Source organism: Narcine bancroftii, chromosome 1 (assembly GCF_036971445.1).
Source record: "Narcine bancroftii isolate sNarBan1 chromosome 1, sNarBan1.hap1, whole genome shotgun sequence".
NCBI lineage: Eukaryota > Metazoa > Chordata > Chondrichthyes > Torpediniformes > Narcinidae > Narcine > Narcine bancroftii.
The window spans coordinates 279657427-279681091 of NC_091469.1; the positions used below are offsets into that span (position 1 = coordinate 279657427).

Here is a 23665-nt window from a genome sequence, read left to right on the forward strand (position 1 = left end):
CTATAACCCCTGAGGGAATGGCCAGGTGGAAAGAAGAAATGGCACCATTTGGAGGGTAGTCCTCCTGATGCTCAAATCAATAGGGCTGCCTGTCTCCCAGTGGCAAGAGGTCCTACCAAAAGCCCTCCATGCCACCAGGTTCCTCCTCTGTACTGCAACAAATGCTATCCTGCATGAAAAATTATTCTCCTTCCCCAGGAGGTCGATATCAGGAACCATGCTATCAGTCTGGCTGATGACCCCAGGGCCTGTGCTTCTCCGCTTACACACCAGAACCCATAAAGCAGACCCCCTGGTCGAGAAGGTCCACCTTCTCCATGTGAACCCCCAGTATGCCTATGTGCAGTACCAGGATGAGCAAAGAGACACCATATCTGTACGAGAGAGACCTGGCACTCGCTGGTCCGACCATGGTTAACTGACCGGCACCTCCCTCCCCCCACAACCATCAGTGACACAGTCGGGTGTCCAACCCCACTACTGGCACCAGTTGTGCTGCCCAAACCCCAATCTATACCCCCACCCCCTCGAACCTGCCCCAACTAATTTTGTTCCACCATATGAATTGTAGCCTGTCATACAGAGCACTTCCCAGGAGCCAATAGCTACACCACAGCCAGCGCTGCAACAGTCAGTTTGACAGATGAAACCACTGGGCAGGCTGAACCTGTAAATAGACTCTGATATTTCACCCTGCCGGACTTTGTTTTAAAAGAACATGCATTGTACAGGTTGGCCTGCCCCCTTCAGGATTCCGAATAAAGGTGGTACCACCCAATCCCTCCCTCAGTACTGCCTTGGAATTGGGCCAACAGCATGTAAGTTTATAGTGATTAAAGCCTATTAATCTAAACTTCTGGTCTGTCAGTTCCAATTGATAGCGTTACACCCTGTAATCTTGCTAGAATATATAATTTTTCTGTTGTCTCCTATTTTGCAATCAATTCTAAATCATGCATTTGTCAATCTTTGTATCTGAATAATTGGAGAACAAGAAACTGAAACAAATGGTGCTGCTATACCAAGTTCTGGTTAAAACATTCCTAGAATATTGCAAGCCATTGCAGAGGAATATACTGACCTTGGAAGGAGTGTGACATGAATTTATTAGAATAATACCATATTTCATGGACTGATTTACTGAAATTGAACAAAAACTTGGTTCTTTTAGTGTAGTTTAAAAAAGTTATTTAGAGAAGGTGACAGAGTCAAGAGAACTGGAAGCACAAGTCTAGAATTAAGGAGACGAGATCAAATTCTTAAGGCAACCCATTCAGGAGTGATGTCCAAAAAAATTTCTAAAAAACAGTAAGATTTGACATTTAAATGAAAATTGTTTTTTGTCAACCAGACATTTCAAGGGATATGGACAAATGCAAAGAATGTAAATTATAGAAGAGCTATGTCTTAACTGTATACAGGAATAGATTTGAAGGGATAAATGGCCTATCCCTGTGTGCTAATTCCAATTACTGTTACTCCACTGAAGAGGTTTACTGAAGAAATGGAACAATTGACAAGCTGTATTTTTAGCAACATCTTTTAAATGCTTATCTTTTACCATCCCACAAAGTCAAGCAGCAGGTGCATGGGAATGATAACTTGTGACTCAGAGATTTATTGCTATTCCTTTGTCACAGGAGTAAAATCTTGGAGGTTGTTACCTGGCAACACCTCATATAGCCTGTAGCAGTTCAAAAAGGTTGCTCAACATCACCTTCAAAGGCAATTTGGAATGGGAGCCAAATGCTGGCCCACACCCTGCAAAAAAAATTGTATAGCCAATCATTATCCTGAAATTAACTCCAGACTTTAATCACAAAGTAAATATTTCAAATTAATGGGAAAGACACTGGAACTGCTTAGTCAATCAGAAATCTTTTCCCCTTTTTGTCTCCAGATGCTGTGTGACCTTGCCTGTGCTTCTGGTATTTTATACAGGTTTCCTCCTATAGCTGAAAGTAGAGCATTCCTATGAAACTTTTCGTAACCCAAAATGGCGTAGAGCGAAGAAGCAATTACAGATAATTTTTATGGAAAAATTTTTTGAGTGTTCCCAGACCCCCCAAAAAATAACCTACCAAATCACACACAAAACCTAATGTATCATTGTGTAAAACCAATTCTTTCTCTCTACAAAATAGTACAAACAGTAGATGCAGGCAAGTTCAATGCACGCACAATGTCTTTATTTCATTCACTACGAATGAAATGCTTAATTACATCAAGTTTTATGCTAAGTGTAACACCTTTACGAGCTCTCTTAGGCTTTTCTGATATCTTAGGACACATCTTGCTAACGGATGCACAAAATAAATCGAGATAAAGCACAGATGCTCACTGACATAATTCAAAGCTACGGCGGCTTGATGCTGACATGCTGAGTGTACTTCCCGGGTAAGGAGCTTGGCGCGACACTCTCACTGCTCAAGGTGCATGCTGCCTCCATACTGGCTCGCTACAAAACAAACGCGGAACGCTATTTTCACTTTTCACCTTTTTTCATAAAGCAAAAATCCTTTTCAGATTTCTTTTAGTTAGCGAAAACAAGTACTAATGTAGGTTTTTCGTAAAAGTGGAGTGGGAGGATGTCCAGTATCCTGTAAACAACATTGTCCACTTTTCTCCCTTTTCTACATTGTGCTTCCAAATTCAGATTACCAATTAGCAGTCAACAGAAATGTTCGTTGAACGGAATAGCATAAATGGAAAAGAATCAGTCAAATGAGTGCAATTAAGTAGATTGGCTCTTGATCTAGGAGCTGAGGAGTTGTTTTTGTTTTCTTCCACTTCCAATTTGTTTTGGATTCTCTGCTTGTCAGATCCCTCAGGTACCTTCTCTGATTTCCATTCTTCAAGAGTGGCCCACCTGAACTCCCTCTCTTTTTACCACTCCCCCACCCTTTCAATTTTGAGACACCCTGGCTGAGATGAATGAACTCAGGACAAATAATAATAAAAATGATACCTGGAACTACTTGTCTGTACCATATTAACATTGCCCATTCAGTAACCTAAAAGCAGAAAATGATTTCTGGGTTATGTAAACATAACATTTTTGTTTCCTTGCATTGCTACCTCTTAATATTTAGCTCAGATCACCGACCTCTGTTGCTTTCTACATCATTGCAGGGAGGGACCTCCCACAACACTTGATTTCCCATTATTAACTGAGGCAAGTTCTGGTATCAGGGAAGTATTTTGAGATATTGTCACCATGGAAACATCAACATGAAGATTAAATCTAACAAAAGGGAGGAAGTCTGGAGGCACGATGGGACTTGTCCAAACCAATCTGATGTGCTTAAAGGCCGCCTTGTATAAGTGAAATGAGTGTTGTTGCAAAAGGACAGAGAGTGCAATTGTAAAACTTGCTGAAATCATTCAGTAGCTCCATGCTGGGATCACTTAATACAGTGTCCCTTTCATGCCTCTATCTGACCTACTTTCTAACTGTAATCTACGATTTCGATTTTCAGTTCCTCTTGTCCAAAAGAGCTGATTTTTCATAGTTAGCTTATACAGTATTTCCAAAATTATTACGTTTCTTACTTGCATGCAAAAATAAGCAGCTGTAAATGATATTTATTGCTTTATCTTTCGGACTAAAATCCACATCAGTGTCAACATCAATGATTGCTGTGGTTGAAGCTTGTTCATACAGTCTGTGACAGTGATTCAACCTGGCATTATCTATATGCCTCACCATTTATATATGAGACATATAGGAAATTCACAAGTTTTCTTTTTAAATTGAGAATACAGTTTGTCATCTTGACATTTCATTAATTGCAATCCTTAATGTCTTTTTCCATGTATACCTAGAAGTTGATTATGGCTTACCAAGTTGCATTTTTAACAATATTAGCAAAGAAATGGGATCAGTTAGCACCTGGTTCTCATGAGCTGATCATGGAAAAATTCAGTTGTCAAAGAAAGGATGGCCCAAGCAATCACTGCTCGTGAAATGCTGCCCATCAAGACTGCTCATTTGCTTATGCTATTCACGCAAGTGGTCCCGTTCAGGTGCCCACCCAATGGCATCATCGTTCCAACAACATGCACTGCTGCTCTCACCAGCATAAACTGAGTTCACTGGCACAACCCTTGACCTTTGTGGAAAAGACACAATGCAACGATGACCAAATCTTTATTATCTGCTGCATTTTTCATGAAATAAAGGGACATTCCTCTACAATGTATAGCGATGACCTGGAAGTCTGACTCCCCTCTTATACTGAGATGCATAGCTGTATTCCCATGGAAAAAAATCACGTACAATCTTAGAAATTGACACAGCACCTTTGTTAAAATATGGCAGCCATGTCTGATGGGAGCACAGCTGTAGACACAGCCCAACAAGAAGACTCGGAAATTTACCAATAGATGGATTAATAAAAGTAATTATATAAGAGTGGCTCCACTGCCTCTATGGACACTTACTGGAAGCGCTGACACCACATCCAGCCTCTTTCTTTCTTCCTCTCTCCTCCCCCCCCACCCCATTTTTTTGTTTTCTTTGTCTTTCCCTTATTTTTTTGGAAGGGTGGGGGTGGGAATGGGAGGAGGAGAAACACCCCATATATGTAGAATGCTGGGAGATGTTGATATGTTCTGTAACTGTCAGTGGTTATCTCCTTATTTATTGATGGAAAATTAAAAATAATCAAATAAAATAAAGGGACATTCTGTTGATAGTCATAGCATCATATAACACAGAAAGGGTCCTTTCAGCCCATCTCATCCATGCCAATCATGATGTCTACCTACACTAATCCCATTTGCCCGCATTAGGCCCATTTCTCTCCAATGCCCTGATTAGAAGATCTATTTCAGCAACTTCAGACTTGCAGGCTGTTGACTATTCAAACACCTTCTACAGACTGCAAAGGGCCTTAAACTATCAGGGATTCTTTACTCCATCATTTAGCTGCCAATTATCTTTTGTTTTAAAAACTCCAGATGCTGAAAAATGGAAGCAGAAAATTTTGGAAGCGCTCAACATTTATAGCAGAACAACAGCATTAAGTTTCAGGTTAAAAATACTGAGTTTTAAGTTACTGAAAAGATGGGGTGGGAAGGAAAATGAGACAAGGGTAATGTCTGTGTAACACCGAGGTGAGGGTTGCTATAGAAAAAAGTTGTTAATGAGAAAGGAGCATCTTTAACTTGAAATGCTGACCATTTCTCTTTCCACAGACCCTGCGTGTCCTGCTGAGAGTTTGCAGCATTTTGTTCAGCAACTAACATCAGGTGTGATGGTTAAATTAGAGGACTGGTCACCCTATGCCTGGGAATTTAACTTCAGTAAAGAAGAAATTTTCAAGTTAATTATGAAGCCAGTGGATTCGTGTAAACACCCATCTGTCTTACAAATAGAACCATAGATCTCTAGAGAACAGAAACAGGCCCGTCGGCCCATCTAGTCTGTGCCAAAGAATTATTCTGCCTAGGCACTTTGACCTGCACCCGGACCTTAGCCCTCCATAATCCTCCCTACCCAATTATTTTATTAAATGTCAAAATTGTGCACGGATACAAAGGCAGGAGGCCTTTGGGACTGTTTTCCTCTCCCTACTCCTCTTCCCCCCCCCCCACCATTTTATTCAGACACCTGCCAACATTTTCCATTCCTTGATGAAGGTCTCAGGCCCGAAATGTTGGTTATGCATCTTTATCTTTGCAATATAAAGGACACTGTTTGATCAACTGAGTTTCTCCAGCTTTGTCTTTTTATTTCCAGCACGATGTCTGCAGACTTCTGTGTTTTATTTTTGTGATATTTACCTGGTCTGCCTTTCCTGCAGATCCTAATTCAGAGCAATCTGGTTGACTCTTAAAACACCCCCTGTAAAAGGAGATAAATACTAGCCCTGCCAGTGCTGCCCATATCCTGAATTAAAACAAACACTCATTCAATGGATGCCTTGACAGTGTCTCTGCAGGAAACACAACTAGCAACTATTCCAAGAGAAGCAAAGCTGATCGTATATCAATGCCATCATCTACTGCACCAGTGTCACTTGCACGATTATATGATTTTCCCTTAAGGGGAACTCATTTCAACTTTATGGTTAATACAAAAATATTGACTCAAATAATTCAAAAATCTAAAATCACAAATGTTAGCCTTCATTGCTAGAGGGATTGAATTTAGGAGCAGGGAGGTTATGCTGCAACTGTAAAAATTCTGGTCTTCTTACCAACACCTCCCAGCACACGCTCTTTTCTTGCTGCTGCCATTGGGAAAGAGGTATAAGTGCCACAAGACTCGCATCACCAGGTTCAGGAAAAACTGCTACCCTTTTACCATCAGACTCCTCAACTGACAAACTCAATCAGAGACTCATTTAAGGACTCTTACTTGTGCATTTTATTGATTTTCTTTTACTTCTCTCTGTATTGCATAGTCAGTTTGTTTACATTCATTATCTGTTCACAGTTCTTTATTTGTTTACATGTTTACACTGTGTACAGTTTATTTATGCATTATCAGTTAGTGGTAATTCTGTTGAGCCCGTAGGAAAAAGGAATCTTAGGGATGTCCTGTATGTAATCTGACAATAAATCTGACATCTTTCTTGAGGAAGGATGTACTGGCTTTGGAAACAGTGCAGAGACGACTCATCAGGTTGATTTCAGAGAATGAGTCATCTGGGACTGTACTCACTGGCATTTAGAATGAGAGGGAATCTTCTAGAAACATAATATTTTGAAAGGCATAGAGAAAATGGTAAGGTAGGTAAGTGGTTTCCATTGGTGGGGGAGACTAGAACTAAGGAGCATAGCCTCAAGATTCAGGGTAGCAGATTTAAGACAGAGATGAGGAGAAACTGCTTTTCCCAGATGGTGGTGAATCTGTGGAATTCACTTCCCTGTGGAGGCGACCTCAGGAAATATATTTAAGACGGGGGGGCGTGGCAAGATGGCGTAGGGAACAGACGTGCCTTCCAGACCTCTCCTGACTCTGATTTATTGTTTTGTCTTTAAGTGCCCGTTAAAGTTCTTTTAAAAGTTTATAAATAATAAGAGGTGCTGGATTAATACCTAATGGTTTATATGCAAAAAAAAAGGTAAAAGAAAACATCAACAGACTATTAAAAAACTACATTTTCCGAAATTATCTGAGCCTACTTGTTTACAAGAAGCCAGGACTCAGCGTAGAATGGATCCAGAGGAAGAAGTGCAGAGTTCGACATTGAAACTCTGTTTTAAGCTGGTGAGGCTCTCTGAAGGTTGCATTCAACAGCTTTCAGACCAAAGAGCTGGACGGGTGCCAGTATTTCACACAATGGCCACTGTGAGTGCTGTTACTGAGACTTTGACAGTTGAATCAGCTGGGGCGCCACCAGCTGGAGAGTTACAGAGCTGTCATTCGATTGCTACAGTGGTGGCGCTGCAAAATGCATCTTCAATTACAACGGTTTTTCCAGACATCGATTCAGTGAAGATGATAAAAGAGATTTGGCTTAAAGATAACCCTGATCTTCAGTCTCCTGGCATTGCTGGGGGGACTTTGAGAGGGATTTTTATACGAAGTCAAACTGCTAGAAAAGATACTAAATTAAGGGAAGGGACAGAAGATCCTGTGGTCTCTAAGGAACAGCAAGACCCCATTATGCCTGAATCTACTTCTGTTGAAATGTCTGTTAAGGATCTTGAAGATAAGATGTATTCTGTATCGAGTCACTTAGCTAATTTTGTGAACCTGTTTATTTCCAAGATTAATGCGATGGCGGAAGCCATTAATGGAGCTTTTAAGCTTGAAGCCATTGAAAGATTTGAAATGTGTGATCAAGGTTTAGTCGATGCACAGGATCAACTGCAAGATGAAAATAGAATAATTGAAACATTGCAGATCCAAAATAAAAATTTAGCAAAAAAGGTTGATTATTTGGAGAATCAATCTAGACGGAACAATGTGAAAATTGTTGGTTTGCCAGAAGGTATAGAAGGACCAGATCCAAGAAATTTTTTACTGAATGGATTCCACGAGTGTTAGGACAGGATAAATTCCCTGAAGGTTTAATACTGGAATGTGCTTATAGAGTTTTAAGAAGAAAATCTTTTTCAGGACAGAATCCAAGACCTGTTCTGATCCGTTGTTTAAACTATTGTGACAGAGAGACAATTTTACATACGGCTATTAGAAATGCCCAGCAAAATAGATCTCCTTTGATGGTTCAGAATAATCCTGTTTTCTTCTATCAAGATTTGAGTCAAGAAATTATGTTTCAATGACGCGAATTTAATTCTGTGAAATAATGGTTGTGGAAAAAAAGACATAAGGCAACATTCAGGTATCCTGCGGTACTGAAGATTTTTCAGGATGGAAATCAGCCAAAGTTCTTTGACAATCCTAAAGAGGCTATGGACTTTGCTCAGTCTTTACTAATCATGCAGTTTTAGGAACGATGTAGTCCTTCAAGGTCTCTAAAGAGAGTAGAGATGTAAGGTGGGATCCAGATTTTTAAAAGAAATGGAAGCAATGGTGACCGAAGTGGTAACGTTGATTTAAAAAAATAAATCTTTTTTTTTGAGAAGAGTTTAAATAGTTTAAATAATGATGATAGTTTAATGAAATGGGAGTTGGGAGAGGGAACTGGGTGGGCACTAGTTTCCAGAAGTCATCAGCTACCTGTGAGTTATCTCACACCCAATATTTTGGGGGAGTTACCGCTTTGGGCGGTTTAAACAGGAGGAGGTAGTCGTGACCTCTGACCTGTTTTTTTTTCTTTTTAATTTTCAGGTTAAGAAGTGAAGGTTTTTTTTAAAAACTCTTTTTGTTTTCTGATTGTAATTGAGAGGGAATTAGGAGGGGTTTTTTTCTCTCCTTTTTTTTCTCTCTTTTTTTTGGGGGGGGTTTTCTCTTTTCTTTCTTTTTTAAGAGGATGATGTCACAGAAGATAATAAGTCAAAAATTGAGGATGTTGAATTAGATGAAGAGGAAGATGAGGGGAAGGTGATAAGAAAAAGAAGAAAACTCAGTACAAATACATTGAGGGAGAAGAGTTTAATAAAATTAAGTTAATTTCGATAGAGAATTTTGAAGATGTTATAAATGAAGAATATGGAGAATTTTATAAGAGTTTGAACTTTTTTTTCTTTTTTTTTCTTTTTTTATATAAGGGGAGGGGAAGGGAATAAAAAGTTTATCTGATTGTTTTTCTAAGGGATGTTTTTGTTCTCTCGATGAATTAATTATAAAGGAAACTTGGTATTGATGGAAATTCTGTATTTATGTATTATTAATTATGAATTTTTGTATAACAGATATGTGGTTGATATATGATTTTAATATTTGAACTTAGTTTTAAAGTGGATTTCATTTGTTAAATACATGTATTATGTTTGATTTAAATATATGTTTAAGGGTATTATTTTAGTATTGATTTTTTTTTGTTATTAGTAATTTTTTTTGTTGTTAAGTTTTATCCTTTTTTTTGTAAGTGGGGTTTTTTCTATTTTATTTACAACATTGTTAATTAATTCTTCACTCTTTATTTTGGGGGGAGGGTTGGACTAATTTTAAATTAGATGATTAATGTTGTGTTATAATTATTGGGGGGTTAATTTGTGTAGTTTAATGATGTAGTATTCTAATTTTTATTATCTTATTTTTTATTATTTCTTTAAATGTAATTTTTATTTTATTCATGTCATAAAATTTTAAATAAAGTTTAAAAAAAAAAGGAAATATATTTAAGACAAGGTTGGATAGATTTTTACATAGAAGGGGAATTACGGGATTATGGGGAAAAGGCAGGTAAGTGGCGATGACCCTATCATCAGATCAGTCATGATCTCACTGAATGGCGGAGCAAGGTCAACAGGTAAGATGGCCTGCTCCTGCTCCTATTTCTTATGATCTTATGTATTCTATTTCCTTTCCTTTTTAATAATTATATATCAATTTCAATGCCTTAGCGCTATATTGTAATGTCTCCTATTTTGCTGCACCTGTTTTCTTTGAGACTTCATACATGTTCTTAACATCCCCAAGAAACTTTAGCCGTAAACAAGCCAACTTCAAACTGAAACCCAATACCAACTGAATAAAGAGTCTGATATGTGGAATTTTCTGCCCAAGAATGGGAAACGCTGCTCTTGGGTGCAGGGAAAAAGACATTAATCTGCTGAACTTGCAAACCTTATTGACATCCAGACTGCTCCATTATAGCTGATATGCCTTAGACATGGACCATTCAAAGTATTACACCAATACAGGGCTTTTATTAACAGACTAGAACCACCTCTAAACTGCCCAGTGGGAAAGAATCTCCATCTGTTATACCAGTAGGGTGGAGTATCTCCACAGACATAGCCAATAGCAAGCGATCAGTATAATACGCCACCCACCTCCATTACATCATCACAATAGCGTCAATCTCCAGACCCAGACTGATCTCCTCGAGGTAGCTTTCCACAAAATCTAAGCAGGATTCTCTCAACAACAATGTGTGTGAATTTTGGGGAACAGCTTGTGTGGGGTTGGAGCTGGTTGGGGGTTGTGGGGATGTGGAAAGAGGAAGAATGTGTCAATGCTTCTACCAAAGAGAGAGTAGCTCCCAAACACCACATCAGAGCTCCCCTAGTGGAATATTCTGCTCACACACGACTTCTGCTCATGCAGAAATATGCTTACTGCAGATTATCTCTGCTTGTGCAGAAGAGCTAACAGTTCAAAACACCATCCCTTTGCTCCTGGAAAACTATAAATTGCTCAGAGGTAAAATTCCTGCTTTGAATGAGTGCAGCTATCTGCTCACATCTCTCCATTCCACAGAACATCAAGCTGCTTGCTTCAAAATCTCTCTGTTCTTTCAGAGGCTCATGCTGCTCCTAATACAAAGATTGGACCTCTAGCTTAGGTGGATCAGTGTGGGTCTGCAAAGAAGCAATAAGACTTAATGTGGCCTCCATTTGTGCCTTCAAAGTAGCTGTCACCAGAACCAGAAGTGCAATGCATCTTGTCAATTCTAAACAATCTAATCAAAGAAGAATACAAGCCTCAGGCAAGCAAGTCATGGTTCCTGGCAAGTCTTTGCACTGATTCCCCAAGGAATCTGGTAGTGCCTTTTGTACCTCCCTGTGACATATGTTCCTTAACCTAATGATCTCATCCCTCATGGTGCCAATGTCTGATGCACTTCTGTGCACTGAGGCACAATGATACGCTGTTGTCTTCATTGTCATCTCGGATGCAAGGATCGACAACAAGATAGATAACAGACTCGCCGAGGCAAATAGCGCCTTTGGAAGACTACACAAAAGAGTCTGGAAAAACAACCAACTGAAAAACCTCACAAAGATTAGCATATACAGAGCCATTGTCATACCCACACTCCTGTTCGGCTCCGAATCATGGGTCCTCTAGCGGCATCACCTATGGCTCCTAGAACGCTTCCACCAGCATTGTCTCCGCTCCATCCTCAACATTCATTGGAGCAACTTCATCTCCAACATCGAAGTACTCGAGATGGCAGAGGCCGACAGCATCGAATCTACGCTGCTGAAGATCCAACTGCGCTGGGTAGGTCATGTCCCCAGAATGGAGGACCATCTCCTTCCCAAGATCGTGTTATATGGCGAGCTCTCCACTGGCCACCGAGACAGAGGGGCACCAAAGAAGAGGTACAAGGACAGCCTAAAGAAAGCTCTTGGTGCCTGCCACACTGACCACCGCCAGTGCGCTGATATCGTCTCACAGTTCGGCGGGCAGCAACCTCCTTTGAAGAAGACCGCAGAGCCCACCTCACTGACAAAAGACAAAGGAGGAAAAACCCAACACCCAACCCCAACTAACAAATTTTCCCTTGCAACCGTGTCTGCCTGTCCCGCATCGGACTTGTCAGCCACAAACAAGCCTGCAGCTGACGTGGACATTTATCCCTCCATAAATCTTCATCCGCGAAGCAAAGCCAAAGAAACAAAGAAGCATACAAGCCTCAGGAAAGCAAGTCATGGTTCCTGGCAAGTCTTTTTACTGATTCCCCAAGGAATCTGGTAGTGCCTTTTGTACCTCCCTGTGACATATGTTCCTTAACCTAATGATCTTATCTCTCATGGTGCCAATGTCTGATGCACTTCTGTGCACTGAGGCACAATGATACGCTGTTGTCTTCATTGTCATCTCCCTTCTCCTCCTCTCCCCCTCTCCCTTCAACTTCCCTTCTGGTGCACCCTGTTCTCTCTTCTCTTCTGGGCATATAGAAACAGGCAACTTATCCCTTCAATCCAGCAAAGAGATTGCATTTGTCAGCTCTGGAAAAAAAAAGCTTCGTGGCAATGCATTAGCACAGATGTCCGTAAAATGTGTCTATCAAAGATCAAATAAAATGGAATGAAGCGGTCTTAACCAAACTGGGTGACTGAAGATACCGGAGAGATTGTAGATATTACTTTACGCAAGGAGACATGGGGTTTAATAGGCCATCTGTCTATTAGCTATAAGAAGACCCTTTAACTAATAAACCAAATCTGGTGTAGGAGATGGCTTCACTCCCATTTGAACTCAATGCCTTCCATGGCAAATTCGACCACAAGAACAAGGAAGAACCCCCACTGCGTACTCCCAAGTCCCCTGATGATCCTCTCCTGTCCGTATCAGAGGATGACACGTGGGTTGCCTTCAGGAGAGTGAATCCAGGGAAAGCATCTGGTTTGGATGGAGTACCCGGCAGAGCATGTGCTGACCAACTTGCCAATGTATTCACAGATATCTTCAACATCTCAGTCCAGCAGGGCACGGTACCTATCTGTTTCAAACAGACGTTAATTGTACCAGTGCCCAAGAAGAGTGTGGTAACTTGCCAAAATGACTACCTACCAGTGGCACTCACATCCACAGTGATGAAGTGTTTTAAAAGGTTGGTGTTGAAGCATATCAACTCCTGTCTGAGCAGAGACCTGGATCTATTCCAATTAATCTATCATAGCAATAGGTCTATGGCGGATGCCATCTCACTAGCTCTACACAAAGCCCTGGAAACGAAAGATGCATACATCAGGATGTTCTTTATCGACTACAGTTCGGCATTCAAAACCATCATCAATACCAGAGCACCAAAGGGCTACATTCTTAGCCCCCTGCTCAACTCGCTATACCCCTTTGATTGTGTGGAATGGTATGACACCACCACCATTTACAAATTTGGAGATGATACCATGGCAGTGAGTTGTATAAAAAGGGCAATAAGTCAGTATACAGGAGAAGGATTGAAAACATGGCTAAATAGTGCACCAACGATAGCCTCACACTCAATGTCACCAAAACCAAGGAGCTAATTGTTGACCAGGGAAAACCAGAGATGTACAATCCAGTGATCATTGGGGGATCAAAGGTGGATAAGGGGAGCAAATTTAAGTTTTTGGGAGTCACTATCTCTGAGGATCTTTCCTGGACCCAACACAGTAATGGTATCATGAAGAAAGCACATCAGTGCCTCAACTTCTTCAGGAGTTTGTGGAGGTTAGGCATGGCATTGGAAAACTTGGCAAACTTCTACAGATGTGTGTAGAAAGTGTGCTAACCAGCCGCATTACGCTCTGGTATGGGGATGTAATGATATGGTATTGTATGTATTGGCCAGTACAAGCACTGGTTGGCCCGCCCTCCTGATTACACCCTCTCCTAGACTCCTCCCCTGTGGCCCAAGCCATAAAGGTTAAATCATCTCTTCCTTCCCTGCACTTCCCTAACTTGGACCCAGGGCAGCAGTCTTGTGTGTAATAAAGCCTATTGTTCCCCTCAGTCTTTGTCTCTGTGATTATTGGGGCAACTGGTAGTGCCCAACAGGGGACACCAATACCCCTGAGTGTAAAGCCTTGCAAAGGTTAGTGGACATAGCCCAGGACATACTAGGCCAAACCCTCCCCACCGTCAAGAACATCTACAGGGAACACTGCCCAGCAATCATCAAAGATCCACACCACCAAGCACACACTCTGTTCTCGCTGTCATCAGAAAAGAGGTATACATACCACAAGACTCCCACCACCAGGTTCAGGGACAGTTGCTACTCCTCCACCATCAGACTCCTCAACAATAAACTCAGTCAGGGATTCATTTAAGAACTCTTGCTTTTTGCATCTTATTGATTTAATTTACACCTGTATTACAGTTTTTTACATTTCTTTATTTGATATATGTATGCAATGTGTACTTTTTTTTGCACTACCAGTAAGTGATAATTCTGCCTTGCTCACAGGAAAAAGAATCTCAGGTTTGTATGTGTTGAAATGAATGTACTATGGCAATAGATCTGAAATCTGAAAAATCTGATTCTGGATTAATCACACATGCACGAAGCAGCCTGCACCTCCTTCCTACATCAGACACAATGCCTTTGCTTGTAACTTTTTACTTTTTTTCCTTGAATTGTTCTGTGTCCATTGGCACAAATTTCATTAAACTCTCCATTTTGTCCTTCGCTCTCTGCTTGTTGTAACCCAAACTGCTCTGAACACATACTTGCTTTCTCCCCTTCCCACTTACTCTCTATTAAGAGTCCCAACCAGAAAAATTGACTGACCATTTCTCTCCATGCATGCTGCCTGACCTGCTGAGTTCATTCAGCTTTTCATGTCTGCTCTAAATGTTGTGATCTGGTTATCCTTTCTTTCTTAAATTAACCAACCTCTCCTGAACACCACCACCACCCCACCCCCCCAACAAACCCAGCTATTTCTTTACTTCCTTTGAAAGCCCTTTTGACAGCTTTTGTTATCAATTTGTCAGGATGCTGGTTCTAATCTGGTCCACGTGGAGCACACTGCAACAGAAAGGCTCTCTTTTCTCCAGTACAGGCGCCAGAAAACTATGAATAAAACCTCTGTCTCCTGTAACATCCTCTGATGACCGTATTCAGTTCTTGATCTGGGTGGGAGGGAGAGGTCTGAAGAGGCTTTGACGTACACCACCAGGAACAAAATATAAGGATTTCTTGTGTAAAAACCATTGGGTACAAACTTGGGTCTCTGTACCCACAAAATTGCAGTGTACTCCTAAATCATCCACTATTCATGGGACTCCTCTTATGAGGGGCATCCATGGAAAAGGTGGATTAAGGTTGGCCAATATCTGCTGGAGTTTGGAAAAATTAGAGCTGTTCTCTTGGAAACAAAAGATTGTTAGAGGGAAGTCAATGCAATCTCAAGCTAGAGGATCAATAACTGAATTCTGATGAAAGATTGATTTTGCTTCTCCCTCACTGACACTACTTGAGCTGCTGAGTATTTGAGGTATTTTCTCTTTCATTTAAGAATTAAGAGTTCATGTCAGGTGGAGGGGTGGGGAAGGAATTGTCTCTAATATGTGGCCTGACATTCAGGCTGTTTTCAAGAGAAATGTCTTTATTTAGAGAACTGTGATACTGAAATTCCATCCCAAGGGCTGTGGATAGCCCACCGTCAGGTCTCTCGATGACTGAGACCAATAAGATTCTTGCATAGGAAGGATATGATAATTGGGTGGGAAAGGGCCAGTCATGAACTTAATAGAAACAGATTAGTAGCAACACACAGCATAAAAACAGGTTCTTTAGCAGAGTCCATGCTGACCATTGAAGCAGCTATTTACACCAATCCTACATTGGTCACCGGATGGCAGTCTCTTCAATCTGAGGCGCCTGCAAGCTCACACCAAGACACAAGAGCAACTTGTCCGTGAACTACTCTTTACAGACGATGCCTCTTTAGTTGCCCATTCAGAGCCAGCTCTTCAGCGCTTGACGTCCTGTTTTGTGGAAACTGCCAAAATGTTTGGCCTGGAAGTCAGCCTGAAGAAAACTGAGGTCCTCCATCAGTCAGCTCCCCACCATGACTACCTGCACCCCCCACATCTCCATCGGGCACACAAAACTCAAAACGGTCAACCAGTTTACCTATTTCGGCTGCACCATTTCATCAGATGCAAGGATCGACAACGAGATAGACAACAGACTCGCCAAGGCAAATAGCGCCTTTGGAAGACTACACAAAAGAGTCTGGAAAAGCAACCAACTGAAAAACCTCACAAAGATTAGCGTATATAGAGCCGTTGTCATACCCACACTCCTGTTCGGCTCCGAATCATGGGTCCTCTACCGGCATCACCTACGGCTCCTAGAACGCTTCCAACAGCGTTGTCTCTGCTCCATCCTCAACATTCATTGGAGTGACTTTATCCCTAACATCGAAGTACTTGAGATGGCAGAGGCCGACAGCATCGAATCCACGCTGCTGAAGATCCAACTCTGCTGGGTAGGTCACGTCTCCAGAATGGAGGACCATCGCCTTCCCAAGATCGTGTTATATGGCGAGCTCTCCACTGGCCACCGTGACAGAGGTGCACCAAAGAAGAGGTACAAGGACTGCCTAAAGAAATCTCTTGTTGCCTGCCACATTGACCACCGCCAGTGCGCTGATATCGCCTCAAACCGTGCATCTTGGCACCTCACAGTTCGGCGGGCAGCAACCTCCTTTGAAGAAGACCGCAGAGCCCACCTCACTGACAAAAGACAAAGGAGGAAAAACCCAATACCCAACCCCAACCAACCAATTTTCCCTTGCAACCGCTGCAACCGTGTCTGCCTGTCCCGCATCAGACTTTTCAACCACAAACGAGCCTGCAGCTGACGTGGACATTACCCCCTCCATAAATCTTTGTCCGCGAAGCCAAGCCAAAGAAAGAAGACATTGGTCACCAATATTGAAGTCCTCAAACAGATGGAAGTTACTAGCATCAAGACCATGCTGTTGAAGATGCAACTACGCTGGGCAGGGCACGTCTCTAGGGTGGAGGATCATCGCCTGCCCAAGATTGTGCTGTATGGCAAACTCTCCACTGGGCTCAGAAAGAGGTACAAGGACTCTGAAGAAATCCCTTGGTCCCTGTCACAATGGCCTGCTCTAGCCTCCGATTGGGTGCCCTGGCACATAGGGCTAGCCTTGAGGACAAAAGGAGATAGAGGAAGAACCATGATACGGCAGTGCCAAACCCAGAACAGAATTTCCCTTACAGCTGCTGCAACTGGCATGTCTGTCCTGCATTGGCTTTGTCAGCCACCAGTGAGCCTGCAGCAGACATGGACAGCCCCCTTTCTACATCTTCGTTCGTGACGCCAAGCCATGACATTGGTCACATCTTCAGTGTTCTCCCAACATTTTCACCAATTCTTCCTGAATGAACGTAATACAGGTAGCAAATAATCCACTCCCTCTTCTAAATGGCATGATCAATTCTGCCAGCAAAACTCTTACCTAATCTTGCATATTAATTCAACAAATCATCAGTAAGCAAATTATTGTCCCCAAGAAATAGTCAGCATCTTTAATAGGAAGTGTCCAGTCAAGAAGAGGGTGCAGGATCCTTTGGTTGAAGACCATCCACCATTAATAGTACACACAATATGGTTCTTGTCTTGGACACACCTCAGAGAGTGCATGAAGTAGACAGATTTTCATATTTATCCTTTAAAACAAGCACCAACAGCTCCCAGTGAATTTACAGTGAATGTTTGCGTATACAAACTCCTACACACATTTAGCTCTTTAGCTCTTAGTCATGATCTTGGGAGGTGGCTCTCATATCTGAGTCAGAAGGTGTGAGCTGAAGTCGCACTCAAGACACCGAAGCACAAAAATCTGGACAGTCTTCACTGTTTTTCCAGATACATTAAATCCCCTTGTGAGGATCATATCCTATGGTAGGGTTTCAAAGAGCTGGTGTCCTTGCCAAAATGTACTAAAACAGATGGACACCAATTGTATGTTAAAAGTATTTTATTGAAGTGTTTTGGGGCATACATGGGTTAAAAAGATTGTATTTAATCGAATACAAGTATTTGTTTCCAAATCCAAACGCTTCTTTTAAATTCTACATTATATTTTTGCTGCGGTAAAGTGCAAGGAAGAAGAAAAGCTGGATATGAACATGTGCTGCAATTATGGTTGAGCCTGGCTAATCCAAAAAGAGCCAACCACACTCTTGTGATCTGTGGTTTTGGCCAGAATTCATCCATCCAATGGTAGCAGTTTGCTCCCCTCTGGTGTTAAACACGTGGATTGCAAAGAGGTACAAGCCAGGGCTTGGTTTTATACAGCTATTTCGTTCATTAATGTTAAAATCAAAAAGAAAACACCTTAAAATAAAACACTAATCACAAAAAATTGTTATGGACTACAGTAAAAATATTGAAATTATTGAATTTCAGAGGTTAATGATTACATCGGATTCTATTAATTGTCATGTACTAAAACAGAACTGTAATATTACACAAAATTGCATTTAGTCTCTCAGAAGGCACACCAAGATTCACCATTAGCATTGCCCGGCACCATTTACAGAAAGAGAAGCAAAAGAGCATACCCTTTGAGTCAGTGAGTGTCTGTGGATTCGCCTCCAGGGCTCCCACAGCCTCTGCAGCCACACAAATCTCTAGTTCAGTTCAAACCATCAACAACCTGAGCCCAGATTCAAACCTCTGACGTAATGAGAAAGCCTTCAGTGCTCAGGGCACTTCAGGAACCCTTTTTCCCCCTTGGCAACATCTCGAATCCCGGTTCCAATATCTGGTTTTCTAATCTCTAGCATCCCGTAAGTTGGTGTGAGCCCTTTGACCTGATGTCGCCAGCAGCCCACAGCATGTGTGGGTTCCTTGTCTGCAAGCCACCAACAGCTTGCCACCTGTGTGCGTCCTTCAGCTGCAGAGCCTCTTGCTGGTCTGCCACCATGGTCACCATCCTTAGGATCTTTTCCTCTGCTTCTCCTTCTCAACGGTGGGGGGGGATGGGGAGGGGTGTTTTCCCTTTTACTGGTCCCCTGTGCTGACCTGCTGTTCCCCCGGAATCTGCAACAAACACAGGCCCCGCCATCTTGGGTCCAGAACCAGCGGCCACAGGATTTTAAATAAAATATCATCTGCCATTTTAAAATGCTGTTTAAAGCCTGCAGGGAGCCATCCACAGTAGGACTGGATGCTAACATCTTTTGGGAGGGTACTGCAACTCTGCTTCCCACTCTCTCTGGTCAGCAGCTTCGGCATTACCGCCATTTGGTTTTTGACTACCAATGTAATAGTAATTGGGACGCAGCTGCTTGAAAGAAGAGAATGCTGGGAATGATAATCATTTTATTACATGTTGGATTGACTTCAGTACAGGACATCGATACATCAAGTTTCCACTTACCCAAATTTGGAGGTCAGAAAGCCACCAGCTGAGGAGCCAATGATCATTCCCACACCATATGAGATACCAAGCTTTCCAAGTGCTCCAGCCCTCCCTGACTCAGAAGAGAGGTCAGTCACAACCATCTGAGCAGCTGGGAAGGGTTAAAAAGGAAGAAAATGGATTTTAAAATCATGCACTGGAGAGGTGAGCATAAATAAGTGGAAGGAATATATCGTACTGTACCTTGCATCCCGTGCATGAACACGGAGGGCACTCGAGATAGGAAGAGCAGAGACACATTTGTTGAGAGTCCCATCAGAAGGGAGGTGAGGCTGGAGGAGAGGTATGCCAGTGATAGGGCAGCTCGGCCTCCAAACAAATCTCCAAACCTGACAATAGAAAAATAAGAATACACTATCAAAGACTCTTGGAGTTTCTTGAGAGTGCCAGGTGCTGGAATCAAAACCAAAATTAAACTGCTCGAGGAATTCAGTGCATCACACACATCAGTAGAGGCAAGAGATGGTAGCTGTTTTTGGGTCAAGACCATGCATCACGACTAGCAGATGAGAGTGTTAATGGAGGGGAAATGGTTGGGACTGCTGTTCCAGAAAGAAACAAAGGGTCCGACACCTTCCTAATGGAGCATGGAGGTATATAAAGATTGACATCCATTGTGCAGATGAGGCGGTTAGAACATGAATTAAAAAGCTGTGAAAATGGGAGAGGATAAAAGATGTTCTGGATAGAGGAAGGATTGGTTGGTCAAGTGGTGAAATGAGAGAGATGAGAAATAAAGAAATAAGTTTGGTGAGGTAAGGGGAAAGATTGGGTCTAAAGATTCCTTCCCAGCCACAAATTAACACAAATAACCAATGAACAACCAGGAAAACACTATGCTGGGTAAATCACCTGACATCTGTCCAGAAGTGGACAGTAAGATAGCTGAAATGTAGGTAAGTTCCAGCTGAAACAAAAGCAGAGCAATGTTTAAACTAATTTGTACCTTTAATTCGTTGTATTAAAATAGCTAGAATTAAAATGTATTTGTCTTTTTTAAAAATCAAAATTCACCCAGAGAATGACAGCAATGTTTGTGTAAAATATTCACGATGCATATTTTAAAAATCAACTCCACATCATGCCAATCAGTTAGCGTGTTAACTTATAGTCAGTATCACAAGCCAAGGAGCTATAGATAGTATCTTAACTGCCCAAGCATTAAAAATGTTTGCCACCCAAATCAGCAAATCTTTGAGAGAAAATGCTAAACTTATCATCAATTAGGATTGCTTTAACATCAAAGAAACAGCACTCAAAAACTTAAAAGATAGCCCAGGAATGTCATTTCTCTGATTTTGATTTACTTCTCTATTCTTTTCTTTTTTTCTTTCTTTGGCTTGGCTTCGCGGACGAAGATTTATGGAGGGGGTAAAAAGTCCACGTCAGCTGCAGGCTCGTTTGTGGCTGACCAGTCCGATGCGGGACAGGCAGACACGATTGCAGCGGTTGCAAGGGAAAATTGGTTGGTTGGGGTTGGGTGTTGGGTTTTTCCTCCTTTGCCTTTTGTCAGTGAGGTGGGCTCTGCGGTCTTCTTCAAAGGAGGCTGCTGCCCGCCAAACTGTGAGGCGCCAAGATGCACGGTTTGAGGCGTTATCAGCCCACTGGCGGTGGTCAATGTGGCAGGCACCAAGAGATTTCTTTAGGCAGTCCTTGTACCTTTTCTTTGGTGCACCTCTGTCACGGTGGCCAGTGGAGAGCTCGCCATATAATACGATCTTGGGAAGGCGATGGTCCTCCATTCTGGAGACGTGACCCATCCAGCGCAGCTGGATCTTCAGCAGCGTGGACTCGATGCTGTCGACCTCTGCCATCTCGAGTACCTCGACGTTAGGGGTGTGAGCGCTCCAATGGATGTTGAGGATGGAGCGGAGACAACGCTGGTGGAAGCGTTCTAGGAGCCGTAGGTGGTGCCGGTAGAGGACCCATGATTCGGAGCCGAACAGGAGTGTGGGTATGACAACGGCTCTGTATACGCTTATCTTTGTGAGGTTTTTCAGTTGGTTGTTTTTCCAGACTCTTTTGTGTAGTCTTCCAAAGGCGCTATTTGCCTTGGCGAGTCTGTTGTCTATCTCATTGTCGATCCTTGCATCTGATGAAATGGTGCAGCCGAGATAGGTAAACTGGTTGACCGTTTTGAGTTTTGTGTGCCCGATGGAGATGTGGGGGGGCTGGTAGTCATGGTGGGGAGCTGGCTGATGGAGGACCTCAGTTTTCTTCAGGCTGACTTCCAGGCCAAACATTTTGGCAGTTTCCGCAAAGCAGGACGTCAAGCGCTGAAGAGCTGGCTCTGAATGGGCAACTAAAGCGGCATCATCTGCAAAGAGTAGTTCACGGACAAGTTTCTCTTGTGTCTTGATTCTCTATTAAAGAGCCAAAAAATGGACAACTCCTGTGAAACTCCCTTCAATGGCTCAATCAGAAACTGCTAAGTTCTCAAAGAACTTTTTTTTATATATCCACACATTGCGCACAGCACTCAATATTTTGAGTAAGTCCATTGCCTCCTTTACAGATGCAGTCTGCTTTTCTTATCACCATCAATATTTTCATATTTTTCACCATCAATAAAATACAATATTTTTCACCAATAGTTCGAGGATTTATTCGCTAGCAAGAGTACGTTACTATATTTGTTTCAGATTGCTTCCAAGACACAAATGAACACACATTGGATCACCAGTGGATAACCAGGGAAAACCCACAGAGCAAGCTGTTTTGGTCAGATAAGCAGGCCTGGCATGCATTCAGTGAAGGTGTTATGTAAATATTTTCTAAAGCCTGGACATGCTTAATCAGGATAGTGGCAGACAGGCTATAAAAGCAGCTCATATGTACAGATGCTGTGCATTACATTGATATATGTGTAGATTGAACACATATTGATACACATGTTCTTCAGGCAACAAAATAGTGAGTGTACTTAACAATAGCATTTATTGTCTTCAGGAAGATTCAATACAGCAGAATATCTTGTCAATGTTGCAGCAGCTGTGATACATTCTGTTACATATGTGGTGAGTATACGATTAAGGTTTAAAGACACAGCGTAACTGCACTTAATAAGAAAGCCTATGAGTTCTAATTCAGTTGTAAAATTGGTGACCAAGACAAACCCTGGGCTCCTCATATTTGTTGTGAACATGTGCAGTCATCTTGAGACCTTATGTCAGCATCATTTTGTAATTAAATATACTGAATTCTATAGTAAAAGTTAATTTAACGTTTCTCCAACTTCCTACATAAAACAGCAAATCTGAAATTTCTTTGTGTTCAGCTTGAGGTTGTCAATCATAAACCCCAAATTTCTTATCAGGAAGCAAACCTTTTGGGATTAAAAAAAAATGTTGTCCAGTGATATCAGGTATAATGTCTATTTGTTTCTGCCTATGTTTCCATTCCTTTTGTAAAATTTGTTTTGGCTATCATTAATATTAAAAGTAAATCTATACTGTGAAATTTGTATTTTTATAACCTGCAATCTTTTACCTAGTCAAGATAATGTAGTTAGTGTTACAGCGCCAGTGATCAGAGTTCGAATCCAGCACTGTCTGGAAGGAGTTGGTAAGTTCTCCTCATGTCTCTGTGGGTTTCCTCCCAGTGTTCCAGTTTCTTCCCATCATTCAAAATTGGGTGTAATTAAGCGGCATGAGCTCATGGGGTGAAAGGGCCTGTTACCGTCTAAATTTAAAATTTATTTGGAGGAAATCTCCAATTCTTGAGAGTACTTCAAGAATTACACAAATTGAAAGAATTGGTGTTGTTGACAAAGGTAAACACTATTGTTTTATTCTTCCATCATTTCCATGAAGTATAGAATTATTACCTCACAAAAGAAGACAATTCACCAAGCCATTGAACCCTTGAAAGAACTGCCCAATTTACCCCCATATCCCAGGTTTTTTAAATAACACAACCTTGCAAATAAACTCTGTTCAAGTATGTTTAAGTAAAAACACAAACTGCAGGAACTCAACAGGTCTTGCAACATCCAGAGGAGGTAAAGATATATAACCTTGAAGAAGGGCTCAGCCTAAAACTTTGGTAATGCATCTTTACCTCCTAATCTGAGTTCCTCCAGCATTTTTGTGTTTTACAACTTTAGGTTGCGCTGGATGGGTCACGTCTCCAGAATGGAGGACCATCGCCTTCCCAAGATGGTGTTATATGGCGAGCTCTCCACTGGCCACCGTGACAGAGGTGCACCAAAGAGGTACAAGGACTGCCTAAAGAAATCTCTTGGTGCCTGCCACATTGACCACCGCCAGTGCGCTGATATCGCCTCAAACCGTGCATCTTGGCACCTCACAGTTCAGCGGGCAGCAACCTCCTTTGAAGAAGACCGCAGAGCCCACCTCACTGACAAAAGACAAAGGAGGAAAAACCCAACACCCAACCCCAACCAACCAATTTTCCCTTGCAACCGCTGCAACCGTGTCTGCCTATCCCGCAT

The 23665-nt window shown here is 41.9% G+C and overlaps 1 protein-coding gene across 6 annotated transcripts in view; it reads right to left on the minus strand.

Annotated features, from left to right (window-relative positions):
* Nucleotides 1–23665, minus strand: part of slc22a18 (solute carrier family 22 member 18) — a 226705-nt gene that overhangs the window by 187788 nt on the left and 15252 nt on the right. For all 6 annotated transcript variants that reach the window (XM_069900925.1, XM_069900928.1, XM_069900917.1 and 3 more), the window contains 2 exons: nucleotides 19396–19541; nucleotides 19171–19303 (listed from right to left, as the gene is read on the minus strand). In XM_069900925.1, coding sequence (XP_069757026.1) covers nucleotides 19171–19303; nucleotides 19396–19541 — 279 coding nt within the window. The remainder of the gene's footprint in view (nucleotides 1–19170; nucleotides 19304–19395; nucleotides 19542–23665) is intronic.